Source organism: Pinus tabuliformis, chromosome 6 (genome assembly GCF_031772625.1).
Source record: "Pinus tabuliformis cultivar Carrire ecotype Pingquan chromosome 6, CPIR1, whole genome shotgun sequence".
NCBI lineage: Eukaryota > Viridiplantae > Streptophyta > Pinopsida > Pinales > Pinaceae > Pinus > Pinus tabuliformis.
Genome location: NC_142292.1, coordinates 1,497,019,296 through 1,497,040,638, shown reverse-complemented (window position 1 = coordinate 1,497,040,638; position 21,343 = coordinate 1,497,019,296). Strand labels below are relative to the sequence as shown.

Sequence of the window (21,343 nt, the reverse complement as noted above, 5' to 3'; positions counted from 1 at the left end):
GATATTCTGTTGTAAAGGTACTGAGGCAGCTTTGCACTGATCCATTCTAAATTTTTTCAATAAACCTCTGACATACTTCCCTTGAGTGAGAAAAGTTTGTCCAGAGTCCCTCCAAACTTCCAAACCCAAACAATAGTGTAATTCTCTAAGGTCTTTCATTTCAAACACTTGCAACATCTGCACTTTGATTTCTTTAATCAAATCATCAACATTTCCAGTGATAATTAAATCATCTACATATAAAGAAATCAAAACAATTTTCCCCTTTTCATCAAACACAGTATACATATTTAGGTCATTTTTACTCCTCTTATAACTATGTTGCAGGAAAAATGAATCAATTTTTTCATACCACAACCTAGGTGCCTATTTTAAACCATATAATGCCTTTTTTAATTTGCAGACTAAATTCTCCTGCCCTTGTTTGATAAACCCTCCAGGTTGTTTTAAATAAACCTCTTCTTTCAATTCTCCATTTAAAATGGATACTTCACATCTAGTTGGTGTAGACTCCAATGATGTTTTGTAGCTAAAGCTATCATCATTCTAATAGTGTTTAACTTAGCTACCAGAGCAAAGGTTTCCTCATAATCAATTCCTTCTCTTTGTGAGTAACCTTTAGCTACCAGCCTAGCTTTGTATTTGTCTACACTACCATCAAATTTAAATTTAGGTTTATATAACCACTTGCAACCTATAGGTTCTTTTCCTTTCGACAATTCAACTAAATCCTAGGTTTTGTTTTTAAGTATTGACTCATATTCCTCTTCCATGGCTTCCCTCCATTCATCATATTGACTTGCTTCTTTATAATTTGAGGGTTCAACAACATTTAACATACTAGTTATAAGAGCATGATCCCTATATCTTGCTGGCAATTGAGTTTGCCTACCTGATCTCCTTAGTGGTGGACTTGCTTCAAATCTGTCTTGCTCATTCCTTGGTGGACTTGGCTTGCTAACTATACCTGCATCACTTGATTCTTCCTTTTTTTATTGTTGCTACTCATGGTTGTCCCTTGTTTCATCACTTCCATCTTCCACTAGCAAAGGCATGTGCCACTCTTCATTGCCTTTATCACAGTTTCCATCATCAACCTGCTCATGGAATACTACATCTCTACTCACAAACACTTTGTGAGTAGAGGGATTAAACAATTTATATGCTTTAAACTCTATACAATACCCTACAAAAATGCATTTAATGGCCTTTGAATCCAGTTTCTTCCTATCCTCTTTTGGAACATGAGAAAAATCTTTCGAGCCAAAAACTCTTAAATGATTAACTATAGACTTAAAACCTAATAAAGCTTCGAATGGAGTCTTAAGATCAAGGCTTTTTGTTGGACTCCTATTCTTTAAATACACTGCAGTATTTATTGCTTCTGCCCAAAAACCATTAGACAAGTTCTTACCTTTTAACATGTTGCGTGCACACTCCACAAGGGTTCTATTCTTCCTCTCTGCAACCCCATTCTGTTAAGGAGTGTGGGGTATTGTGAACTATTGAACTATCCCATGGTACTTGCAATATTTAATGAAGCCACCCTTCTTGTATTCTCGCCCTTGATCTGAGCAGAGAATTTTGATGAACTTCCCTGTCTGTTTTTCAACCATGCTTTTGAACTCTTTAAAATATTCAAAAGTATGACTCTTCTTTCTGAGAAAATATACCCAGGTAAATCTTGTGCAATCATCAACAAATAATAAAAAATAATAGGCACCTCCTAATGACCTTGTCTACATCGGCCCACATATATTAGTGTGCATAAGCTCTATTAAATATCTCTTATTTCTATTTAAATTTGAAGGAAAATCATCCCTATGCATCTTCCCAAGGGCACATCCTTCACAATAAACATGAACATTTTTTAAAATAGGTAGACCATTGAACATATCTCATTTCTAAAGTAGCAGTAGGTCATGAAAATTGATATGATCGAACCTTTGATGCCACAAATTCTCTGCAGTCATAACTGTTGAAGTCAAGGCTTGGTGTGGTGCACTTATTGCATTCAACTTGTATAGGCCTCCAACTCGAGTACCTGATGAAATTAGCTTCACATGATCCAGCAGATCTTTAATAACATAATAAGACTTAAAAAAATCTACCTTAAGATTATGATCTGTTATCATAGAGACAGATATCATATTCTTTTAATTCCTGGTACATACATCACATTTTGAATACACCTAATATTACCATCAGGTAATACCACAGGAATATTTCCATACCCCTTAATCTGGTACCCTCTGTCATCACCAAGGTAGATATTAGCACCACTGTTGGTTTCTTTAAAATTTTCAAACCAATGTTTGTTACCTATCATGTGAGTGGAAGCTCCTGAGTCCACAAACCAAGTTTTTGCTTCATCATTCTCAGCAGAATCAGATACAAATAATCTAAGGTTCTAATTCTAATATTCATCAGCAAAGTGCCCTGCATGCTTGTTATGTCTATGTCAAGTTTCATCAAGCTTCTTCTTATGGAAATTCCTAGCAATGTGACCAACTTTACCACAGTAAAAACACTTGGTTCCTGAATGATTTTTGGTCGAAGACATACCTTGAGGTGGCTTTCTCTGGGTGTACCTCCACCTTTTTTTCCTGCACTTTCTTTCCCTCTAAATGGCTTTTCCTTTGCCATTAATGCTAGATCTGAATTATGGGGTTTCAGAGTCATCTGCCTCCCTTCCTCTTATATCAATATCCCTGTCAATTTTTCGAAATTGGGGGCTTTCTGCGTTGCGTTCAGGCCTGTATAAACATCTGATAATCACCAGTCATACCATTCATGGTATCTGTGATGAGATCAGTGTTTGATATTGTCTCCCCTATATCAGCCAGCTTATTTCTCATCTCCTTGATCCAAGAGATGAATGCAACAACTGATTCACTCTCCTCCATTTTGATGGAGAGAATCTTGCTCTTCAGGAACAATAAACGATTTGTATTATTTATCTCATACAAATCCTTGAGAGTTGTCCAAATGTCATTTTCTGATTTACACTCTCTGATGTGAGGGATAATGCAGTCTTTAACTGACAATTTCAATAGCATTTTCGCTTTGTTCTCCCTCTTCTCCCAATCCTGAATTGTTGTTTGCCTCCTGATACAGTCAGCTTCAATTCATCCCCATTTGGAGTCTCCCACGCACTTTTCCCTTCAAGCAGAGTCTGTAATTTAAATTTCTAGTTTGAATAATTGGATCCATTGAGCTTATTTTTCTCATTAAATTACGCCTCTACCATCTAATTATTCATCATGAAAAGATTGATCTATAGATCCTCCACAGAATCCACAAATGCTTTCAATGAAAAAAAACCCACAAGATAAATCTACAAAAACCTTGGTCACCCAAACTATCCTGGGGATCTCGATCTAAAAACAAATCACCAAAAAATGCAATATATCTTGGCAATTTCCAACAATCAAACTCAACCTCCGCACAATTGGAGCGATCAATAATCGGAGTGATCTATAACAATTCCATCGTTTTGGATCATCGCCTGCACTTTTGTAAACATTACGAGATAGATTGCAGGCACCCAACATGTTTTCTGAGTAAAAGAAAAGAAAACTTTGATCTACCCATTAATCTCTTCGTGCTTTCTTCTCCACATTAAATTCTCAGGTCATATGAGAACTGGATTTTATTAAATTCCTCGACTCTTATTAGAATATAGTTTACATTCAAGCCTCATACGTTCATACTTCTGTCAATAATCATATAAGAATTATAGATCTAGCCCATACGAGCTGAAAGCCACTGAATCGGCAACCTCAACCGATATCTGTTGCAGCTTACAGTGCAACATCAACACGAAAAGACATCAATACTCAAGATTTGAATCTGCTCTGCAGCAATACTCAAGGTTTGAATCTGCTCCACAGCAATACTCAAGGTTCTCGGCCTACCACGATGCTCACTGCTCCACAACAGGGATGCCACTTCGAATATACCACCTGGGATATACCACCACGCTTCGATGCACTCCAATTCACCGGAATCAATCGCCACGATGACACTCACCACAACAACCACAGGTCTCCCACGTGAAGGCACCACCGAAATTGATGGGTTATTTCACGCACACCGCACCAGATCACTAGACCAAAGCCACGATAGCACCGCACCCATGAGCTCCACAACAACTCACTGCTCCTCGAATTCAAATCTATAGGTCATAACCTGATCTTGGCACCAACGTTGTCACCACCACTCTGACCCGCTTACGCCTGAAGGTATAAAAACGACAACCCATGGTGATCATCACAGAGCACGACAAATCCACCAACGATCCCAGTAGCTTGATTTGTGCAAATGCTTCAGTGTCTTTTCCAAGAAGGAAACTCGATGTATCCACGATCTCCATGCCATGCAACTTGCAACATCGAAACGCAATCGATGCAATTGACCTTGAAAGGGAAACCACTGGACATTCAGAACGCAACAGTGCTCTTTTTGAGAATTCCACGCTTATGGTCCATGCTGCTCAGAATCACTTAGACTGGAGGCTGATAAGCACGCTTTTCCAAACCAAAACTTGTGCTACTCCAAAGCTAGGGAAGCATGACTATATGGTATAGAGCCTGCACTGCTCCAATTTTACCTCATTAAAAAAAAAAAAACAATTTTTTGTGTTATTCGTCAACACTTCGCCTCCTTGTCAGGCCTCCTTCGTACTAACGACCAAGGACCAAAAGTTTTCCACTTAGGAATTCCCACAACCACCAAATCTCACCAACTCCGATCCATGTTAAAAATTGAAGAAATAAAATATATTCATATTACTAAGAGAGGACTGGGCTAAGATATCATGTTGCTATTGCTTGTTGGATAAGGCCCTCCAACTTTGTAAGCCATTCATTAACAACTTGTGCCTCATTACGAATTCATTTCAAAGAAAATCTTAAGCACCGAAATTTATTTTAAAGTTTATAAATCTTGGCGAATCTCACTAGTGTCTAATATGAAAACTATAAAAAATTTGTTGATATCTTTATAAAAATATCCAATTTTCTAATTATTTTATAGGTAGATTCTATATAAGGTTAGCGATTTTTAGGGTAGAATAATTTTATCCTATAAAATTTGGGCGAAACAATTTTAGAATAAAATGAAATTGGCAAATCATGTTTTTGTAAAAATCATGTAAAATTAGCCCCTAAATTTTCCATGTTTCATTTTTTCCAATTTAATTGGACACGATACCGCTCGATCTAGCTTATAATAAGCTCGATTCTCTGAACTTGCTCGCTAAGAGAGTTCAACTCTTTCTGGCAGCATCATGCAATATTAATCTAATTTTGGATATACTGGACTGAGATGTTGATGCCAACACTAATAAGGCCAGAGATGAAGCCAGGATCAGGGATGATATCACTATTATGCAATCCCCGTAGCACTATAACACCAAAAAAACACTAACACAGGGAAGGTGACCGATATATATTTTTGAAAATCTGAAAATGGAAATTTCTCAGGCAATCACACAACTCCAAAAATAACACCCACAATATAGCGCCTCAACCACGCAAATAAATTGTGCAACTAAAACCCAACCAAGAAGGTTCTCTGTAACAAAATCCTATATAAATTATATCTCTTCATCTATTAAGCATAATAATATGTGATAAACGATTGCATATTTATACTGGTGATGCCTGCTGGCATCCACCATATTTTATACTTCATTTAAATTATTTTAGGTTTCCATGGTTCATATCCATGTAACTACACCCTTGTTCCAAGGAGTCCCTCCGTATCCTTTTCGAAAAATGTTATGATCAACGTGTCTATATCACGTAGAAATAATAGGATTAGTATAAATAAGGTGTTGTTTATCTGGCTCACAATTTCGGGGGAGACATATTTTTGGCTAGAATCCATTTAAATTGTTTTTTTTAATGATGGAAATGGATTCAACACCATCAATAAATTTTTAACCACTTAAATTCGTGAAGTTTTAGAAGCTCGTTCCTGGACTGTTGTGCACAGCGGTTTGACACTCCTTGGAGCCTCCAAATTGACTATGACCATGATCTTAGCAAGGTCCACCATTAGTGCTTGCTTGCACACCACATGACCCAGCAAAATTCCAAAGGGGACATAGAATAATCACTTCTTCAGGTTCAGCATAGCCTAAAACCTTCGACATGTATCCAACATTAAGCGTAGACTGGCTACATGGCGCTTTACTAACCCAAATACTATCCAGTCATCAAAATATACCTCCAAGAATTTGTGAATAAATTCTTTGAACATCGTGATGACTACGCAAGAGAAGATCGTCGGCGCATTCTTGAGTCCAAACGACATTACCCTATGACTGAAAACGACCCCATTCCATCGCGAAGGTTGTCTTGCTCCTGTCCTCTGGCATGATCTTAATCTGATGGTACCCAGAGAACCCATCAGTGAATGAGTAGGCCTCTTTCCCTCCAACATTATCCAGTACCTCATCTGTAAATGGTGTCGGAAAAGGATCATGGACACAGGCATCATTAAGCTTCCTAAGATCCACGCAGATCCATATTTCTCCCTTTTGTTTCTTTTCTCGAACTACCATTGGGCTCACCTAATCAGATTCCTCCACTGGTTTGATAATGCCTGCCTCAAGCATTTTGTCCAACTCCAAGTGGACCTTTTCTTTATATTTTGGATTAAGGCGATATGGCCTCTGCTTAATCGGCTTCGCATCCGGTTTCAAGGTAATTTTCATCATGCCCAAGTCTCCTATGATACCTTTCAGGTTCGAAAATTTTGTAGGAAACAAATCCTGATACTCATGGAGCAACTCAGCAACTTTATCTACCATGGCATCATCCCAATAATCCCCGATCTTCATAAATTTTGGCTTTTCTTCTGTGCCAATGTTTACTTGCCTAGTTTTCAATGGCGCGGTGATGTCAGTGTTTTCTATCTATGTACCTTCGGCCTCGCGGTGGCCCTCTGCTTCTGGAATATTGATATTCCTTGGATCTTCATCCTCCACTTCAGCAGTCATATTATAGCATTCTAGTGCATGGCATAGCTGGGTGCTCCAATCTAGTTGAACTAATTCCAAAGGATCCTGCAGAATTTTGAAGATTGCCACTTTAACCTCCTGCAGAGCTTCATCAATGCTTTCGAACCCATATTCAAAACTGAAGGTCATTAAGAATCATTCCCTTAATATATCCCACTTTGCGGTGCCATGGCGGAGCTCCGTTTCCAGGTACCAATTCATAGAGATTATATCCAAAGTGTGATAGAATAAATGCACCAATTCCTATTGCAGCTCTGTTCCATAAAATTTAGTCCATTTTGCTAAATGATCGCATGGATCATTCCTCCCATCATATTTCTCAGTCAATCGAACTTTTGGGCGGCCAAACCACAACCTCATCATTCTCCTATACTCGCGCCATTCATCAAAGTTGTCTTTGTGCGTACCCCACCACCGTGCGGGCGTAGCGCGCAGCGCCAAATCCAGTGCTTGAAAGTGATGGTCCTCAGGTACTTCTCTTTCAAAGGCATCCAAAAACTTATCTACATCAGTTAAACCATCATAATAAGGTAAATTTCTTACCTCTGATGACACACAGCGCAGTGATTTAGTCATCATATTGTAGCACATCGTAGATACTTCGTGTAACCTATTTTGCCAATGCTCCAATTCTTCATTGGAGTCTGAGGTACAAGAGATTTCACGGTCCCATGCAATCCATCCATCAGCTGTCGGATTAATCCAGAGTGATTTCCTTTCAAACGACATTGTCCGCGCCTTCAAATTGATGACCCCATTCATATCAATAACCCAATCAATTCCGAGGAGCACGAGGCATTTATTGATGTCATCAACAATTTCTATTACCTCAAACTCAGCCAGCGCGCTCGCACCTTCCATATCTACGGTCACTCCATGCAATCGTCCCATAGGGATAATCTTCTGCTGGTTTTCCATCCTCAATTGAATCAGAGACCATTGTAGTGCAGGTCTCCCTATTCTTTCCCATGTCAGTTTAGGAAAAATGTTCGCATCAGATCCTAGATCAAAAATAACCTAGTACATCTCATAGTCTCCTATTCGCGTGGTGGGCCTCATCTCACGCCCTTTTCTTGTCTTATGTTTGTCGATTTTGTGGACTATGGGGTGTCCCTCAAGATCATTCCCCTTACCAGCGCACTTATTTATCAACTCTTGTAGCCCTTTCACAGCCTTTCTATCATGCAATAGTTTCATACAAGTCTCCAAGAAGGTGGTAAGCACATAGGGGTCAACCTCGGTAGGCGCCCCGATTTCTGGCAGTTTGTCTTGAATTCCTAGCGAAGCTTTTCTTCACCTCCATAAACGTTTCCTTTGTGCGCTCCAGATCAAACCCAACCTCCTTTTCTGGGGCCTTGCGAACCCACCCTCTTTCTTCAGGTTATTTTCCTTTATCATCACCAGTCGTCATTCTGCTTCGCAGCACGATATTCACATTTGGATCTTCCTCGCGGAACTCGACCCTCATCTTCTGTAAGTTCTGGGTAGGATGTTGAGGTTGTGCCTTCTTCTGCTACATCTTAGCTAACAATGCAAGGCATTCTTCTATTGTGTGGTCAAACTAAGTGCAGTATTGACATGACGGTCGTGTCCAGCTCGTACACTCCCACGCGTAGTGCCCTGGCATTCCGTAATTATAGCAAATGACCTACCCACGACCTCTACCAGTGCCTCCTCCTCCTCTACCTCGTTCGCGCCCCTAATATCCTCTGCGTGCTACTCGAGCGCCCTGATCCGGAGGCTGGGTTTCTGTTTGCATTCGATACGTAGGCATCCTTTCCATCATCAATTCGTAGATACGACAATGGCGTTCATCGTGGCCCACCAATTTACATAAATCGTAGAATAATTGTTGTGGTCTCTCCACAAACGTTTGCAGCAAGTGACAATTATCTGTTACATGCTTTCCAGCCACCTCACAAATAGCGCACCATAGCGCGGGCCCTGTACTTGGTCCTGCTGGAGCTTCCTACCTCAGGGGCATTGGCTCCCCCCATGATATAATTCATGAAGACAAGGTAATGATCTTTATCATGCCCTTGGCTTTTACACTTGAGGCACCAAACCTCTTTGCGCACCTTCGACCGAGCCGCTTTTTCTCTTTTCAAGCTCTGCAATTCCAAGAAGAGGTTCTGCAACTCCATGTGAATCTGTTGAACTCCCAAAGAAGCATCCTGAATAGGTGTTTCATGCAATCTCATCGCGATTTCCAGAGCTTCCGCTTGAATTCCTATCTTTTGCTATGATAAAGCAATCCTTAGGTGGGGTAGGAGCGAAGCTATAAACCAATCGCTGTGCTGACTATCTGTAAGGTTCATATTAGCTTCACAGATCATGCACTTCAATATTTGAGCTAACTCCCAAGGCGTTTCACTAGCCCTCATCGTGATTTCCTTGAATCCAATTATTGATTGCGAGTCAGACTTAGGCTTATTGAATTCTTTGTTCAAAGCGGTCCGAGTGTCTATTAATGATGCCAACGGATTATCAGTGTAGTACTTAATGTACCATGTCAGCGCGCGATCCTGTAGAGCGGTAACCAACTGTGCCTTCTTGATATTATCATTTGTAATCTATTGTGTTGTCCACATAGCATCTGCAACAAACCAAAATTGATTTGGACCCTCACTTCCTAAGCCCTTGAAAACGGGAAAATTCATTGTATTCAACATGTTGAACGATGGTGGTGGTGGTGACGATGTGGGCAAAGGTGTATGTTGTGGAGGTGAAGGTTGAGGTGGCGTGGATAGATGATGTATTCACGGAAAACCCTGCCTTATCAACTGGACAGTGCTCTGCGGTGAGGCTTGTACCACTCCCTCATCGTCACTCGAAGGAGGTTCGATTAATGGACTATATTCAGGACCTGCTTTTTCTTGATTTCTAAAGCTCCGACCACTTCGCGTAGATCCAAACATCAAGGCAATGGCATAGCCTGTTTTTCACACAAGAGAATCTTAATCCAAGTATTTAAAGATCTTCAATACTTACCTCGTGGTCCCTTGAAGAAGCATCGCTCTGCTTCGTTGTACCTGACTGAGGTGTCAACCGTGAATTCTGTCACAAATCCTCCTATAACCTGATCAAGCCAATGATCAACAGTGTGTGCGATCTTGTCTTCAGAAGCTCCCAGCCTCTACACTACCTCTAGGGTCTACACTATTGGACTGTGAAGCCTCCACCTTCCTTGGTCTTCTACCAACATAGCGATCCACTCGTATAGTTTGATCGGGAAGGTGCAAAAGAAGATTTCGTGTATTTCTGTGTACAAATATCTATCCAACCACTGTTCCTTCGTGAGGTGCAGATTTCTGTTCTCTTGTGCCGCAAATTTCCTATCCAACCACTTCTCAATTTCCTTTTTGGTTGGATTCTAGTGATGTGACATCACACATCTCTTTATGTAGATCCTGGTCCCGGCAACAGAACCATTTGTTGGCTTAGTGGGTCTTGACCCAGGTTCAGAGTTAGTTGCGCCAAACAAATCCCTACACTACTGGCCCTTTCAACATCAATCCGCGATACGCAGACTGAAGTCCCACCCGAAGCAGTATTGTGGGATGCTGGAACCAAGTTTCTGCACCAAGGGATTAGTGTGATGTCCTTTTATGACCTAGATCTCCCTTCACACAAATCTCTAAGCCCTTACAACTTATTGTTGTAACTCCCCTCAATTGATCTCTAGACCTCCGTGAAGGTCTATGACTAGCTTTTGCAGACCCTGACCAAGAAAATTATCTACTTACGTGCACCATAGATTATCCTTAGATCAGTGTTTACTCAGATCTACCTAAGTGTTCAATAACTTTAACAGAAAGTGTTATGATCTTCGCGTAATCACTTAACATTAATTGCATTCAGATAATAAGATGGATCAAGTAAATTCGCACATCAATACATCATTATTTTATAAAAACATCATTTCATCACAGCATATGTCATAATCGTACATAATAGAAGTAAAGAGACCAAACGCAGGAATTTCTATAACAATCTTCTTTATTGATATTCAGCATAGGCTTATAGACTCAAAACTTCCCTGTGCACTCAGCTGCAGGGGTCCGCGCACTCAGCTGCAGACACTACTCTAGGCCTCTGCGCACTCAGCTGCAGAGCCTTTTACCCTACTTTCCTGCGCTAACTCTCTAGACTCCTTCCGTCATACCCATAGACAAACTTAGATCACTACCTTAGACTCTCTAAGACACACCTATTTATACAATCCCATGGTCCGCGAACCATGGGTAGATCTTCAAAAACCGACTCAAGTTTACATAAAGGAGGGTAAAAACCCTTTTTGACTCTTAACTAGCTACGCGCTCCGCGACCACAATTTGCGGAGACTTTACATCTTTTTACATCAAAACTTGGGCTTTTGCCCCAAAACTGACCCAGGGGACCCCATCCCAACTTGAATTGGAGGCAAACAATTTTTTGAATAAGCATTCCATCTCAATAATTTTTTAAATTATTATTATTATTATTATTATTATTATCGAATTTTAAGGTCACGGCCAAGCGAGACACCAAATTTTTTGAATGAGTATTCCAGCTCTAGAAAAACTAGAGAATTTATTCTATGATTTTACTTGTAAGTCTACAATTACTTTGTGGATCATAATTGTCCTTGCTTTTACCAAATACCTTATCACAATCACTTGCTAGACTACGCAATTTGACTTAAATTTGTACAATATTTTGAATTAATTTCTACTCACTCTATAATATATTTCTAGGATTTTATTTTAGAAATATCATTATCCCATGCACCCCAAATGTTTCTAGACCTCATTATTTCTGAGACACCATTTTCATCTAAATTATCTATTTTTACCTTTCATAAACTTTTGAAATTTTTCATCCAAAGTTCATAAGACGTGAAGAGGCTAGTACTCTTTCTAACATATAATCAACTAATGTTTCTCCAAACTATCAACAAAATAATTTCATTAAACAAAAAAATGAGAAATCACAAATTTTGGATTGTTTCTATGTATATAATTTGATGCATCAAAAATTGCTTTACATTTTTCATTAATAATAATAACTATAAATATTTCCTGGCAAGATGTATGAGGTGCCTACCTTAGTTGCACTGATTTGCATGATAAATATAAGGTAAATAAAACCCGATAAAATAAGTTTGTTATTGATCAAAATTATGCTCATTCATTAACAGATACAAAACATAAAGGTCTGGCAAACTTCTAAATAGTCACATTGAATAATTCATTGAGCAAGAAAGGATTCGAGGATGATGTGTACCTTTTAAAATCCAACAACGGAAGAGACATTAGCAGTTGGATTGGCATTGGTACTGGCATTGATCAAAACTTACAACGATGAAGCCATGGCACAAGTTCAAGTAATCAATTTTAGTTATGGACTGACAAAATATATGAAATAAGCATCCCAGCAAATCTGAGGAAAGATAATGTTAAATCAGATATTGATATTTCTCAATTAATGCGAATAGGAAACAAAGATATATGCCTTGAAGATTTGGAATAGTAAATAACTTACAATCCATTTAAAAATCAGTGTTCAGCTCCAGAAATTCATATGGCACTTTACAAAAGAAGTTCTATGGGTTAATCTGAATCTTGTAGAATCTATTTGTATTAAAAACAAACAAATCCCTCAAAACCCATACAGTTTTTTTACACCCTCAAAATCTTATCCTGCAATCGCCCAAGATTCATGTTGTGGCCTCTTAATATTTTAGTTTTGAAATCAAGAACTTTACCCAATCAACCACCACTGCTCCATAGACAGTACCTCATCGACATAAGAAATTAAGGAGGTTGGTTGAAGTTTCATAAAGAAGTCGATTAACAGTTCATCCATCCAACTATTGAGTTGCAATCGTTATTGTTCACACCATTCAATTTAAATCAACAGGTAATCACAACCTAATCGTCTAACAAAAGATCCAATGGCACAAATTATGACACAGATGCAACTAGGAGAGTTTTTTTCAAAGGGGAACACCTTACAGTGTAATTATATTATAATATAATTATAATTATATTATAATTAAATAATTATAATTTTATTATATTATATTATAATTGAATTTTAATGAAATCATAAATATATATATATATATATATATATATATATATATATATATATATATATTATAGAAAATTTATTGTGTCGAAAGGTGCATTCTACAACCTAGTATGACCTCGATGTGTAAGTATGTCATGTCCTCAAAAAATAATAATTTTCATTAAAAATAATTTTTGTTAATGTCTGCCAAAACATTCACTTGAATCTTAAATCTCTAATGTGTTTAATAACTCTTTTATCAAATACGTGAATTTGAAGGGATCATAAATTTACCTTTAACAAAAGAAAAATACCACATTAAAGTTCCAAATTAGATAAAATTTTAAACATCTTTACTCTTTACTCAATCTAATACCATTTTTTAGATGAAAAGAAGAAAAGGTTAATTCAACACAAAGAATCGAAAATCTTGCTCCAAAATCTTTTCATACTTCTTTTAATTAAATATTTGTCAAATGAATCTTTAAAAGGAAAAACCATATATATTAGCTTGATGTAGTTTTATTATAAATTTTATTATCATGTTATGTAAAAAACATCATTAAATCTAATATCATTATATTAAAATATTAGTATTAGTATTAGTATTAATATTAAATATTATATTTATATAAATATATTGTAATATTAATATTATTAAATTTAATAACTTTGGATAAATACATTATTAAATTTAATATAATATTCATTTTGTTATATTATAATATATATTAATATATCATGATATATAATTAACTCTAGATATATATGGAGGGAAGAACAAAGACATAGAGTGACAAGGGAGAGATGGAGATAGAATGAAGGAGAGGGGAGAGGAGTAATGAAGAGAGAAAGAAAGAGAGGAGTGAGAGATGGAGAGAAGGGTAAGAGAGAGAGAGGGAGACACAAATATGGAGGGGGCAGAGAGGAGGAGAAAGGGACAAAGATAGTGACAAGGTCGAAGGGCAGAGAGAGAGAGAGAGAGATGGGGGGAGAGAGGAGGAGGTAGGAGAGAAAGGGAGAGAGGACTTGAAAAGGAGGGACAAAGAGATGGAATTGGAGGGGGAGAGAGGGAGTGAAGAAGAAATACATAGAGAGAGAAAAGTGGAGACAGAGAGAGATGGAGAGAGTGTGTGTATGTTTTGGGGTGAGATAGAAAGACAAAGAAGGAGATATGGAAGGAAGGGGGGAGATAAGGAGAGAGGGAGGAAGATAATGATTGAGTTGGAGGGCGAAGAGAGAGAGAGAGAGAGGGAGACAAAGGGAGGTGGGAGAGAAAGGGAGAGAGAGGAAGGAAGAGAGAGGACGTGAGAGAGAGAAGGAGAGAGGGAGGAAAGAAGAAATACATAGAGAGAGAAAGGTGGAGAGAGAGAGGGGGGGAGTGATAAGGAACAAATACATAGAGAGAGGGAGAGAGGAGAGAAGGAGGGAAGAGAGATAGAAGGGGGAGAGAGGGAGAGAAGGGGAAGAGCGAGGGAGAGGGAGGGAGAGATCGATAGATATGGAGAAAGAGTGTGTATGTTTTGGGGGTGATATAGAGAGACCAAGGAGAGGGAGAGGGAGATAGAGATATAGATGGGATATGAAAAGAGGGAATAAGAGAGAGATAAAGAGAGGGAGAGAGGGAGGGAGAGATAGATAGATATGGGGAGAGAGAATGTGTGTGTTGGTGGGCGGGTGAGATAGAGAGACAAAGAAGGAGATATGGAGGGAGATATGTGTGTGTGTGTGTGTGTGTGTGTGTGTGTGTGTATGTGTGTGTGTGTGTGTGTGTGTGTGTGTGTGTGTGTGCGCGCGCGTTTGGAGGGGAGAGAGGGAAGGAAATTTCTTGCGCTAGATGCATTGATTTCAGTATAGATGATGATTTCTAATCCTACTTGATTTGTTGTACTAAATGCATTGATTTCAGTGTAGATGTTGATTTCTAATCCTATTTGATTGCTTGCACTAGATACATTGATTTTCAGTGTAGATGTTGATTTCTAATCCTATTTGATTGCTTGCTCTAGATGCATTGATTTTAGTGTAGATGGTGTTTTCTAATCCTATTTGATTGATTGCACTAGATGCATTGATTTTAGCATAGATGTTGATTTCGAATAATATTTGGAGTGTAGAACTTTAGGAAAGGTTTGCACCTCGAGGGATTTGATCCCTCTCGACGCATGCTAGATCCAGCGTTAGATGGATTTACGTTGGTTATAATTCAGTTATCATATTAAGTTGGAAAAGATAATATTGGCTACTATCTGCAAATGCAGCATGACTCATCATTGTTATTCATAGAGAATCATATCACAGAAATGATGACCATGGATAGTAGGGGCAGGGTTTCACTCCTTCCAAATAGCTCTATGCCTTGAACCTTTAACCTATTTCCTTACGGTTGAAAAAAATAAATACTTATACTTCCCTATTACAAACAATTTTAGAATGTGTGTGTATGTGTGTCCTTTTTATAAAAAATTAAATATATAATCATTTAGAATCTTAAAAAAAATCAAACCTTATTTTACATATATTTAAAAAATTTAATAAATTAATTAATTTAAGAACAAAAAACAAAAAACTTATAAAATACTCAAATAAAACATTAAAAGTTAAAATGGTTTTAGTAAGAAGTAACTATGATTATTTATCAAGTATTTTTATTAAAAATGTGTATTCATTCAAATAAATTTATGGAATATATTTGAATACCTCCTTATTGGGATAAGGAAAATTCAATTTTTAGAATTTATATTTAAAAAACCAAAATATATCTAACAAATCTTAATTATCTAAAACAGTTTTGGAATTTAACATTCTACAAAATCATTTTTTTCATTTTCTAAATACACTTGATGGTAAATAAGAATCTCTAAGCATAAAAAAATGACAAGTAAAACTAAAATGAATTCATAAATTTAAGATCCAATAATTTAAGTTACCTAATTTAGAGGTAGAGAAGTTTCAATGTTGCAGAAGGCATGTCCAAAAATATTCACACAGACATTTTCTGAGATTGGTAACACTTTTTAGACATGTCATGAAATATTCACACAAAGACATTTTCTGAGATTGGTAACACTTTTTAGGCATGTCATGAATTTTGGCTTACCAAATAAAATAATTTCATAGTTAACAAGTGGTCACTATTCTAAATATGAGGATTTTATTTTCAAATTATGTTTCATAACTATGATTGAATTTTTTCTTATTATGATGGATAGCTTTCTTTGTTTCAATAAAAAAGTGTTAGAACCTTGTGACAAAACAACGTGTTGTTAATCGCGATTCCACTCATAAATCCATCTTCTTGTAAAGATTTTTCATTATTCTTTTTTGTGGCATGTATACGTTGTGAATTTGCATAGTTTTAAACAAAAACAAGTAATAATGTTAATATGTTTTAACACGCTACTATTGGAAAACACATTTTTGTAAAAAACAACAACTAAAATTTTGAATCTAATTCAATTTGAAGCATAATATCTCTTCTCTTTAACTAGAACTCACAAAAAAATAAAAGGCATTTATTGTAGTTTTACCCAACAACCAAGATCCAAAAATAACCCCTTCAACAAAAATCACATATTTTTTTACATATAATTAAAAACAATATAGCAGTGAGTAATGTAGAAACCATAACATGACAGGTATGAAACATATAACCTCTCATCAAATTTTCACTTAGACATATAAACTAAATTTGAAATTCCAAGCCTAATGTAAAACTTCATATATATACCTTTGAATCTACTTCATGAAGAAAGACATGAAGTTCGTTACACCAAGATTTATCATAAAATATAAGTTCCTAATGTAGAATTATAGTAATTTTCTGAGGCTATTGTGTCTTTTATAGACATTGCTACCACTTCAATGCTATTTGTGTTTTCCATTCTATTTAAATTGGCCAATACTGTTGAACAACCATACACTCTTATTTTTTGGAGTGTTCTAAGATCTAAATAACTTTTTGGCAATCTTTCTAATGCTTCACGTTTCATCAATGTAAATACTTTTAGTGTAAGCAATGCTCCCTCTTCCACTGTTGGCAATTCTTTTAATTGGTATAACCCCACCCATGAAAATATTTTATCGAGTTGCCTTAGGTTCTTTAATTCATTCAAGTGAGGGACCTCCTCTAAATTAATACAACAGATAAGCCTCAGATGAGTCAGACACAGAAATTGGCCAAAGTTACTGCCAATTTCAACCACATCAGGGCAGCATAAATGGAATCTTCTCAACGTTGCCATATTGGTGATGTCATGGGGTAAACCAGTCATCGCTGTGAGCTTCAATTCAAGTGTCTCTAGGTGAGAAAGATTACCGAAGGTCCCGTCACTAATTGCTTGTCCGTTATTGGTTAAATATAAGGCTCTGAGTTGCGCTAACTTACCCAAATCATTAATGGAAGCCACTCTTTTGCACCCATGTTTTGCACGATGTTCCGTCCACATAAAGTGGGAGAAAAAGAAGTACTGCAAGGACGCAAGGCGTGATATACCCTGAGGCAGACATCGCAAATTTGTACAACCTTGGAGGGATAAAGATGTAAGAGAGATCAACTTGTGAATGTCATATGGTAATTCTGTGATTTTAGTTGCGGTAAGATTGAGGATTTGGAGATTTACCAGATTTGTGAGAGATGGAGGCAGCGCGGTAATGGGCACCTTGGTAATGGGCACCTCTGTTAAGTCCAGGAATACCAGCTGTTTCATACGGCCAACACTATCTGGTAATGATGAGAGTAATGTGAAACTCAAATCTAGAACCGTAAGAGAGCTCATACCGCCCACCAGTGTTCTTGGAAGCCTTGTAATTTTATTGTTTCCAACCATCAATGAGAAAATTTCATTAGAGCTCAGTGATTCGGGAAGCGAAGTTAAACTGTTGTGGTTCAACAAAATCCGGGTGCATCCTGAACATTCAGTTTCCGCTAACGTTGCCAAACCTCGACTGGTGCCACAGTAGAATTTTTCTTCTTGCTTGGCAATCCGTATTGCCAAATCACGTATGACATCGTGCATCCTGAACACGACCACGTTCCCATCAACGTCTCTATGGATTGGTTCTATCAAGCAACTATGTGCTAAGATGTTTATGTATCTTTTCCCCATCTCGAATGGATCAGAGGAGCCACATCGATTTTGCAGCTTCTTCCTTCCAAGAAGTCCCGCCCCTGTCCACAACGGAATCACCCGGATGTCGGCCCGAATGATTTGATCTTCTCTGAAGGCAGCCAAATATAGAAAGCACATCTGCAGATTAACGCCGTAGCTGCGGGCAAGCCGATGAAAGACAGCATCTTTGTCTTCGCTGTTGGCGATTGGCAACCTCTGGACTGCCAGCTCCCAGTCGTCTGCATACGAGGTGCCTGCCATTGCTCTCGCCACTGCTTTGATTACAAGGGGAAGCCCCCCACAATTTGTACACACAAGCTTGGCCATCCCTTCGCGGATGTTTGTTGGCAGATTTCCATTATTATATGAAAACGCATGATAAGCAAATAACTTCCAGCTATCATCTTCGTCCAGATCCGCCATTCTGATCATGAACTTCTTTGGAACTCCCATCTCTAACAATACGCTTCGACTCCTCGAACTCACGATAACTTTGGAGTTGGAGGGGTCTGTTAACCTGAGTAGGCCCAATTCCTCCAGCACTTCTGCACCCTTTTCCCAACCATCATCTAAGATCAACACAAACCTTTCCCCTTCATCCTCTCATTCAACCATGCTTCTTGGCTCATATTTTTCAGAAGGCTTGTAAAAGATGGGGAGTGAGAGACAGTGAGCCAAAGAAATAATAGGTCGGAAAAGAAATCCCTCGCCTCTTTATAGTTTAGGAGTGCCTTCAGCAGGATTGTCTTGCCGGAACCACCCTTCCCTAACACGCCAATGCGCGAGAAAGGAGAGTCGGCCGTTTCATCCATCACCAACTTCTGGAGTGTTGAAAGAGCACGGTCTTGTCCCACAATAAAAGGGTTCCTTGATGAAGAAGCCCGTTGAAGCAATCAGAGGTTGGGAGGCAGTTGCAGAAGAAGTGGCAGAAGAAGAAGCCGAGGATTGGAGCATTTCCTTAATATCCCCAAGTTCCTTTAGTACGCTGGCCCAGCTCATCAAAGGAACCGAGTCAAGATGTTGGCAGATCTCTGAACTCATCTTCATGACATTTTTACTTGTTTTATACCGAGAGACAACGTCGCAGGTAGGTATTGTGCACTTTTCCGCCATTGCTAATGCTTGTCGGAGAAGGCCCTCCAACTTTGTAAGCCATTCATTAACAGCTGGTGTGTCATGCCCCCAGGTCTACGGTAGTCTTCCAACCGTTATCTGGCAGGGTGCGGCACTACCATGTACTTTCTTTTTCGTAATACTTGTACATATAGACTACGCCTTACACATTAACATGCTTAATTCATCTTTTTTAATTAAGACAAGGCATTAATCTTCATATACAATCATAACCAATATGCAATGTAAAATCGAGCACATAACAATTGCACACAATGATAATGGGAGGGGCAACTCCCGAATGAGTTCGCCCAAATATATATTATGAATCTCTTTTCAATAATACAATCACAAGTGTGCCGGGCAAGTCCACGGCCAACACTTAGAACTTTTACAATGAGGCAAGAGAGCCTTTTACAATTCGATACCAATTACCTTTGGTAAGAGCGAGCTCACCCGAGCCTCCAAAACTCTACCAAATCAATTCTGCACCAAATCGTCCTTCACCGTGAACTGTCGTCCTCAAACCAATCCCCGGTAGAACTGCGCACTTATTCTCTTATGCGCATGAGAGATGCGCACTTCTCTGCGTCCTCTTTATCTCTAGATCGATCACCAAGAGGAGAGCGAAGTGCTTGTTGTCAAATGAGCCTTATGCGCCATGAATATATAGCCATCTCAACTCTATGATGAAGGGGTGTCAGCTCTTTAGGCCGACCCCCAAAATACATACGTTGGAGCCCCTTCTTTACTTATGGGCAGGTCGGCCCTTGCCTAAGGGCAAGGCCTCCCTACGCCCTTATAAAGTCTGCACTCCATCGCATTATTTCTTAAGTGTTTCGTAAGTGCTCCCAAAACGTCGCAGCCGGCTCGTAGGAACGTCGCACCTGTCCGCCCTTCGTCGCACTGCCGTTTGCTGTCGCACGTCCGGTTGTGGTCGCGTTCTGCCCGTCCGCCGTATGGAGGGGCGCCCGCCCGGGTCGCCCTCCCTTCGCCCACATCTACGCGCCCAACCGTGCCACGCCCGTGTTGAACCAACTCGCGCCCATGCCGTGCTGTTTGCCATGTCGTTGTTCGGTGGTCCGCTCATCGGGTGTGGGCCGCCCATGGGTCGCCCGCCCGTCGGGCGCGGGTCGCCCTTGGGTCGACTCGCCGTTTCGGCTCGCCCGAGCCTCAACCGTAAACTGTCCGCCGGTTCGGGTGACCGCACCTCAGCTTGCCGTGCCTAACCGTCGGCTTGTCGGCTTGCTGGGTGACCGCACCTGCACCTCGGCTCATCGTCTAAGTGTCAGAGGTTTGCACATCGTCGTGCCAAAACGCACCCGTCGTCGTGCACGGGGCGCCCGCCCATCGTGCATGCTTGCCCAAGACTCGAGGGCGTTACACACTCCTCCACCTGAAATCGTTGTCGTCCTCGACAACATATCATCTCCGTAACTTTCCACCAAGATCATCATCAACAGGAAGTCATCTTAATCATGTGTCGTCCTCATGTGAACTGCTGCCATGATACTTCAACAAATGCCAACACATCTCTGTACACTTCGCGGCCCCATGTCTGAACTAGTCGGGTGATCAGTCCAACTGTCACGCTCAAACCATGAGAATGCACATCTCTATGTCACCATCAGTTGTTCCTCAAAGCATACTGTCACATCCTGAACTCGACCAAGAATCCACTCCCATAATCCATGCTCAGGTCCATGAAAACTCCATCCATCTTACCTGCAACATGCTGTCCATGATGGTTGGTGTCAATGTGCAAGTGAACAGCCACATTTATCCCAACATCATCATGTGCGAAAAGTAGTTGAGTCTCGGCTCAACCCATCATCATCATCATCGTGACCCCATCACCTCAAAGTGTCTCATCGATCCTCCACACCAAGTCACTCTTCCAAGCCATGTCCCATGCATGTACTTTGGAAGTATGCATCCCATACTGCATCAAAGTCACCTGACCTCAGCTCCTCAATGCATCAGACCTCCAAGTCCACCATATATGATGTCCCAAAAGTCACAACGATCTCATGTC

The 21,343-nt window shown here is 39.3% G+C and overlaps 1 protein-coding gene across 1 annotated transcript; it reads right to left on the bottom strand.

The window, feature by feature from the left end:
• Nucleotides 1-4,177: 4,177 nt before the first annotated feature.
• LOC149264332 (disease resistance protein At4g27190-like) lies at nt 4,178-18,648 on the bottom strand. Its single transcript, XM_089398262.1, has 2 exons — nt 17,274-18,648; nt 4,178-4,434 (listed from the first exon to the last, which is right to left on the bottom strand). The coding sequence occupies exons 1-2, from the start codon at nt 18,646-18,648 to the stop codon at nt 4,178-4,180; spliced, it is 1,632 nt and encodes a 543-aa protein (XP_089254388.1).
• Nucleotides 18,649-21,343: the final 2,695 nt, after the last annotated feature.

What these genes read in the sequence shown, in the direction of transcription:
- LOC149264332 (XM_089398262.1), bottom strand. Translation starts at nt 18,648, where the DNA reads ATGGGAGTTCCAAAGAAGTTCATGATCAGAATGGCGGATCTGGACGAA. An exon ending in TGATGTGGTTGAAATTGGCA is followed by an intron (nt 4,435 to 17,273) that starts GTAACTTTGGCC and finishes CTGAATGTCCAG; the next exon opens with TGGTTTCCCTTTCAAGGTCA.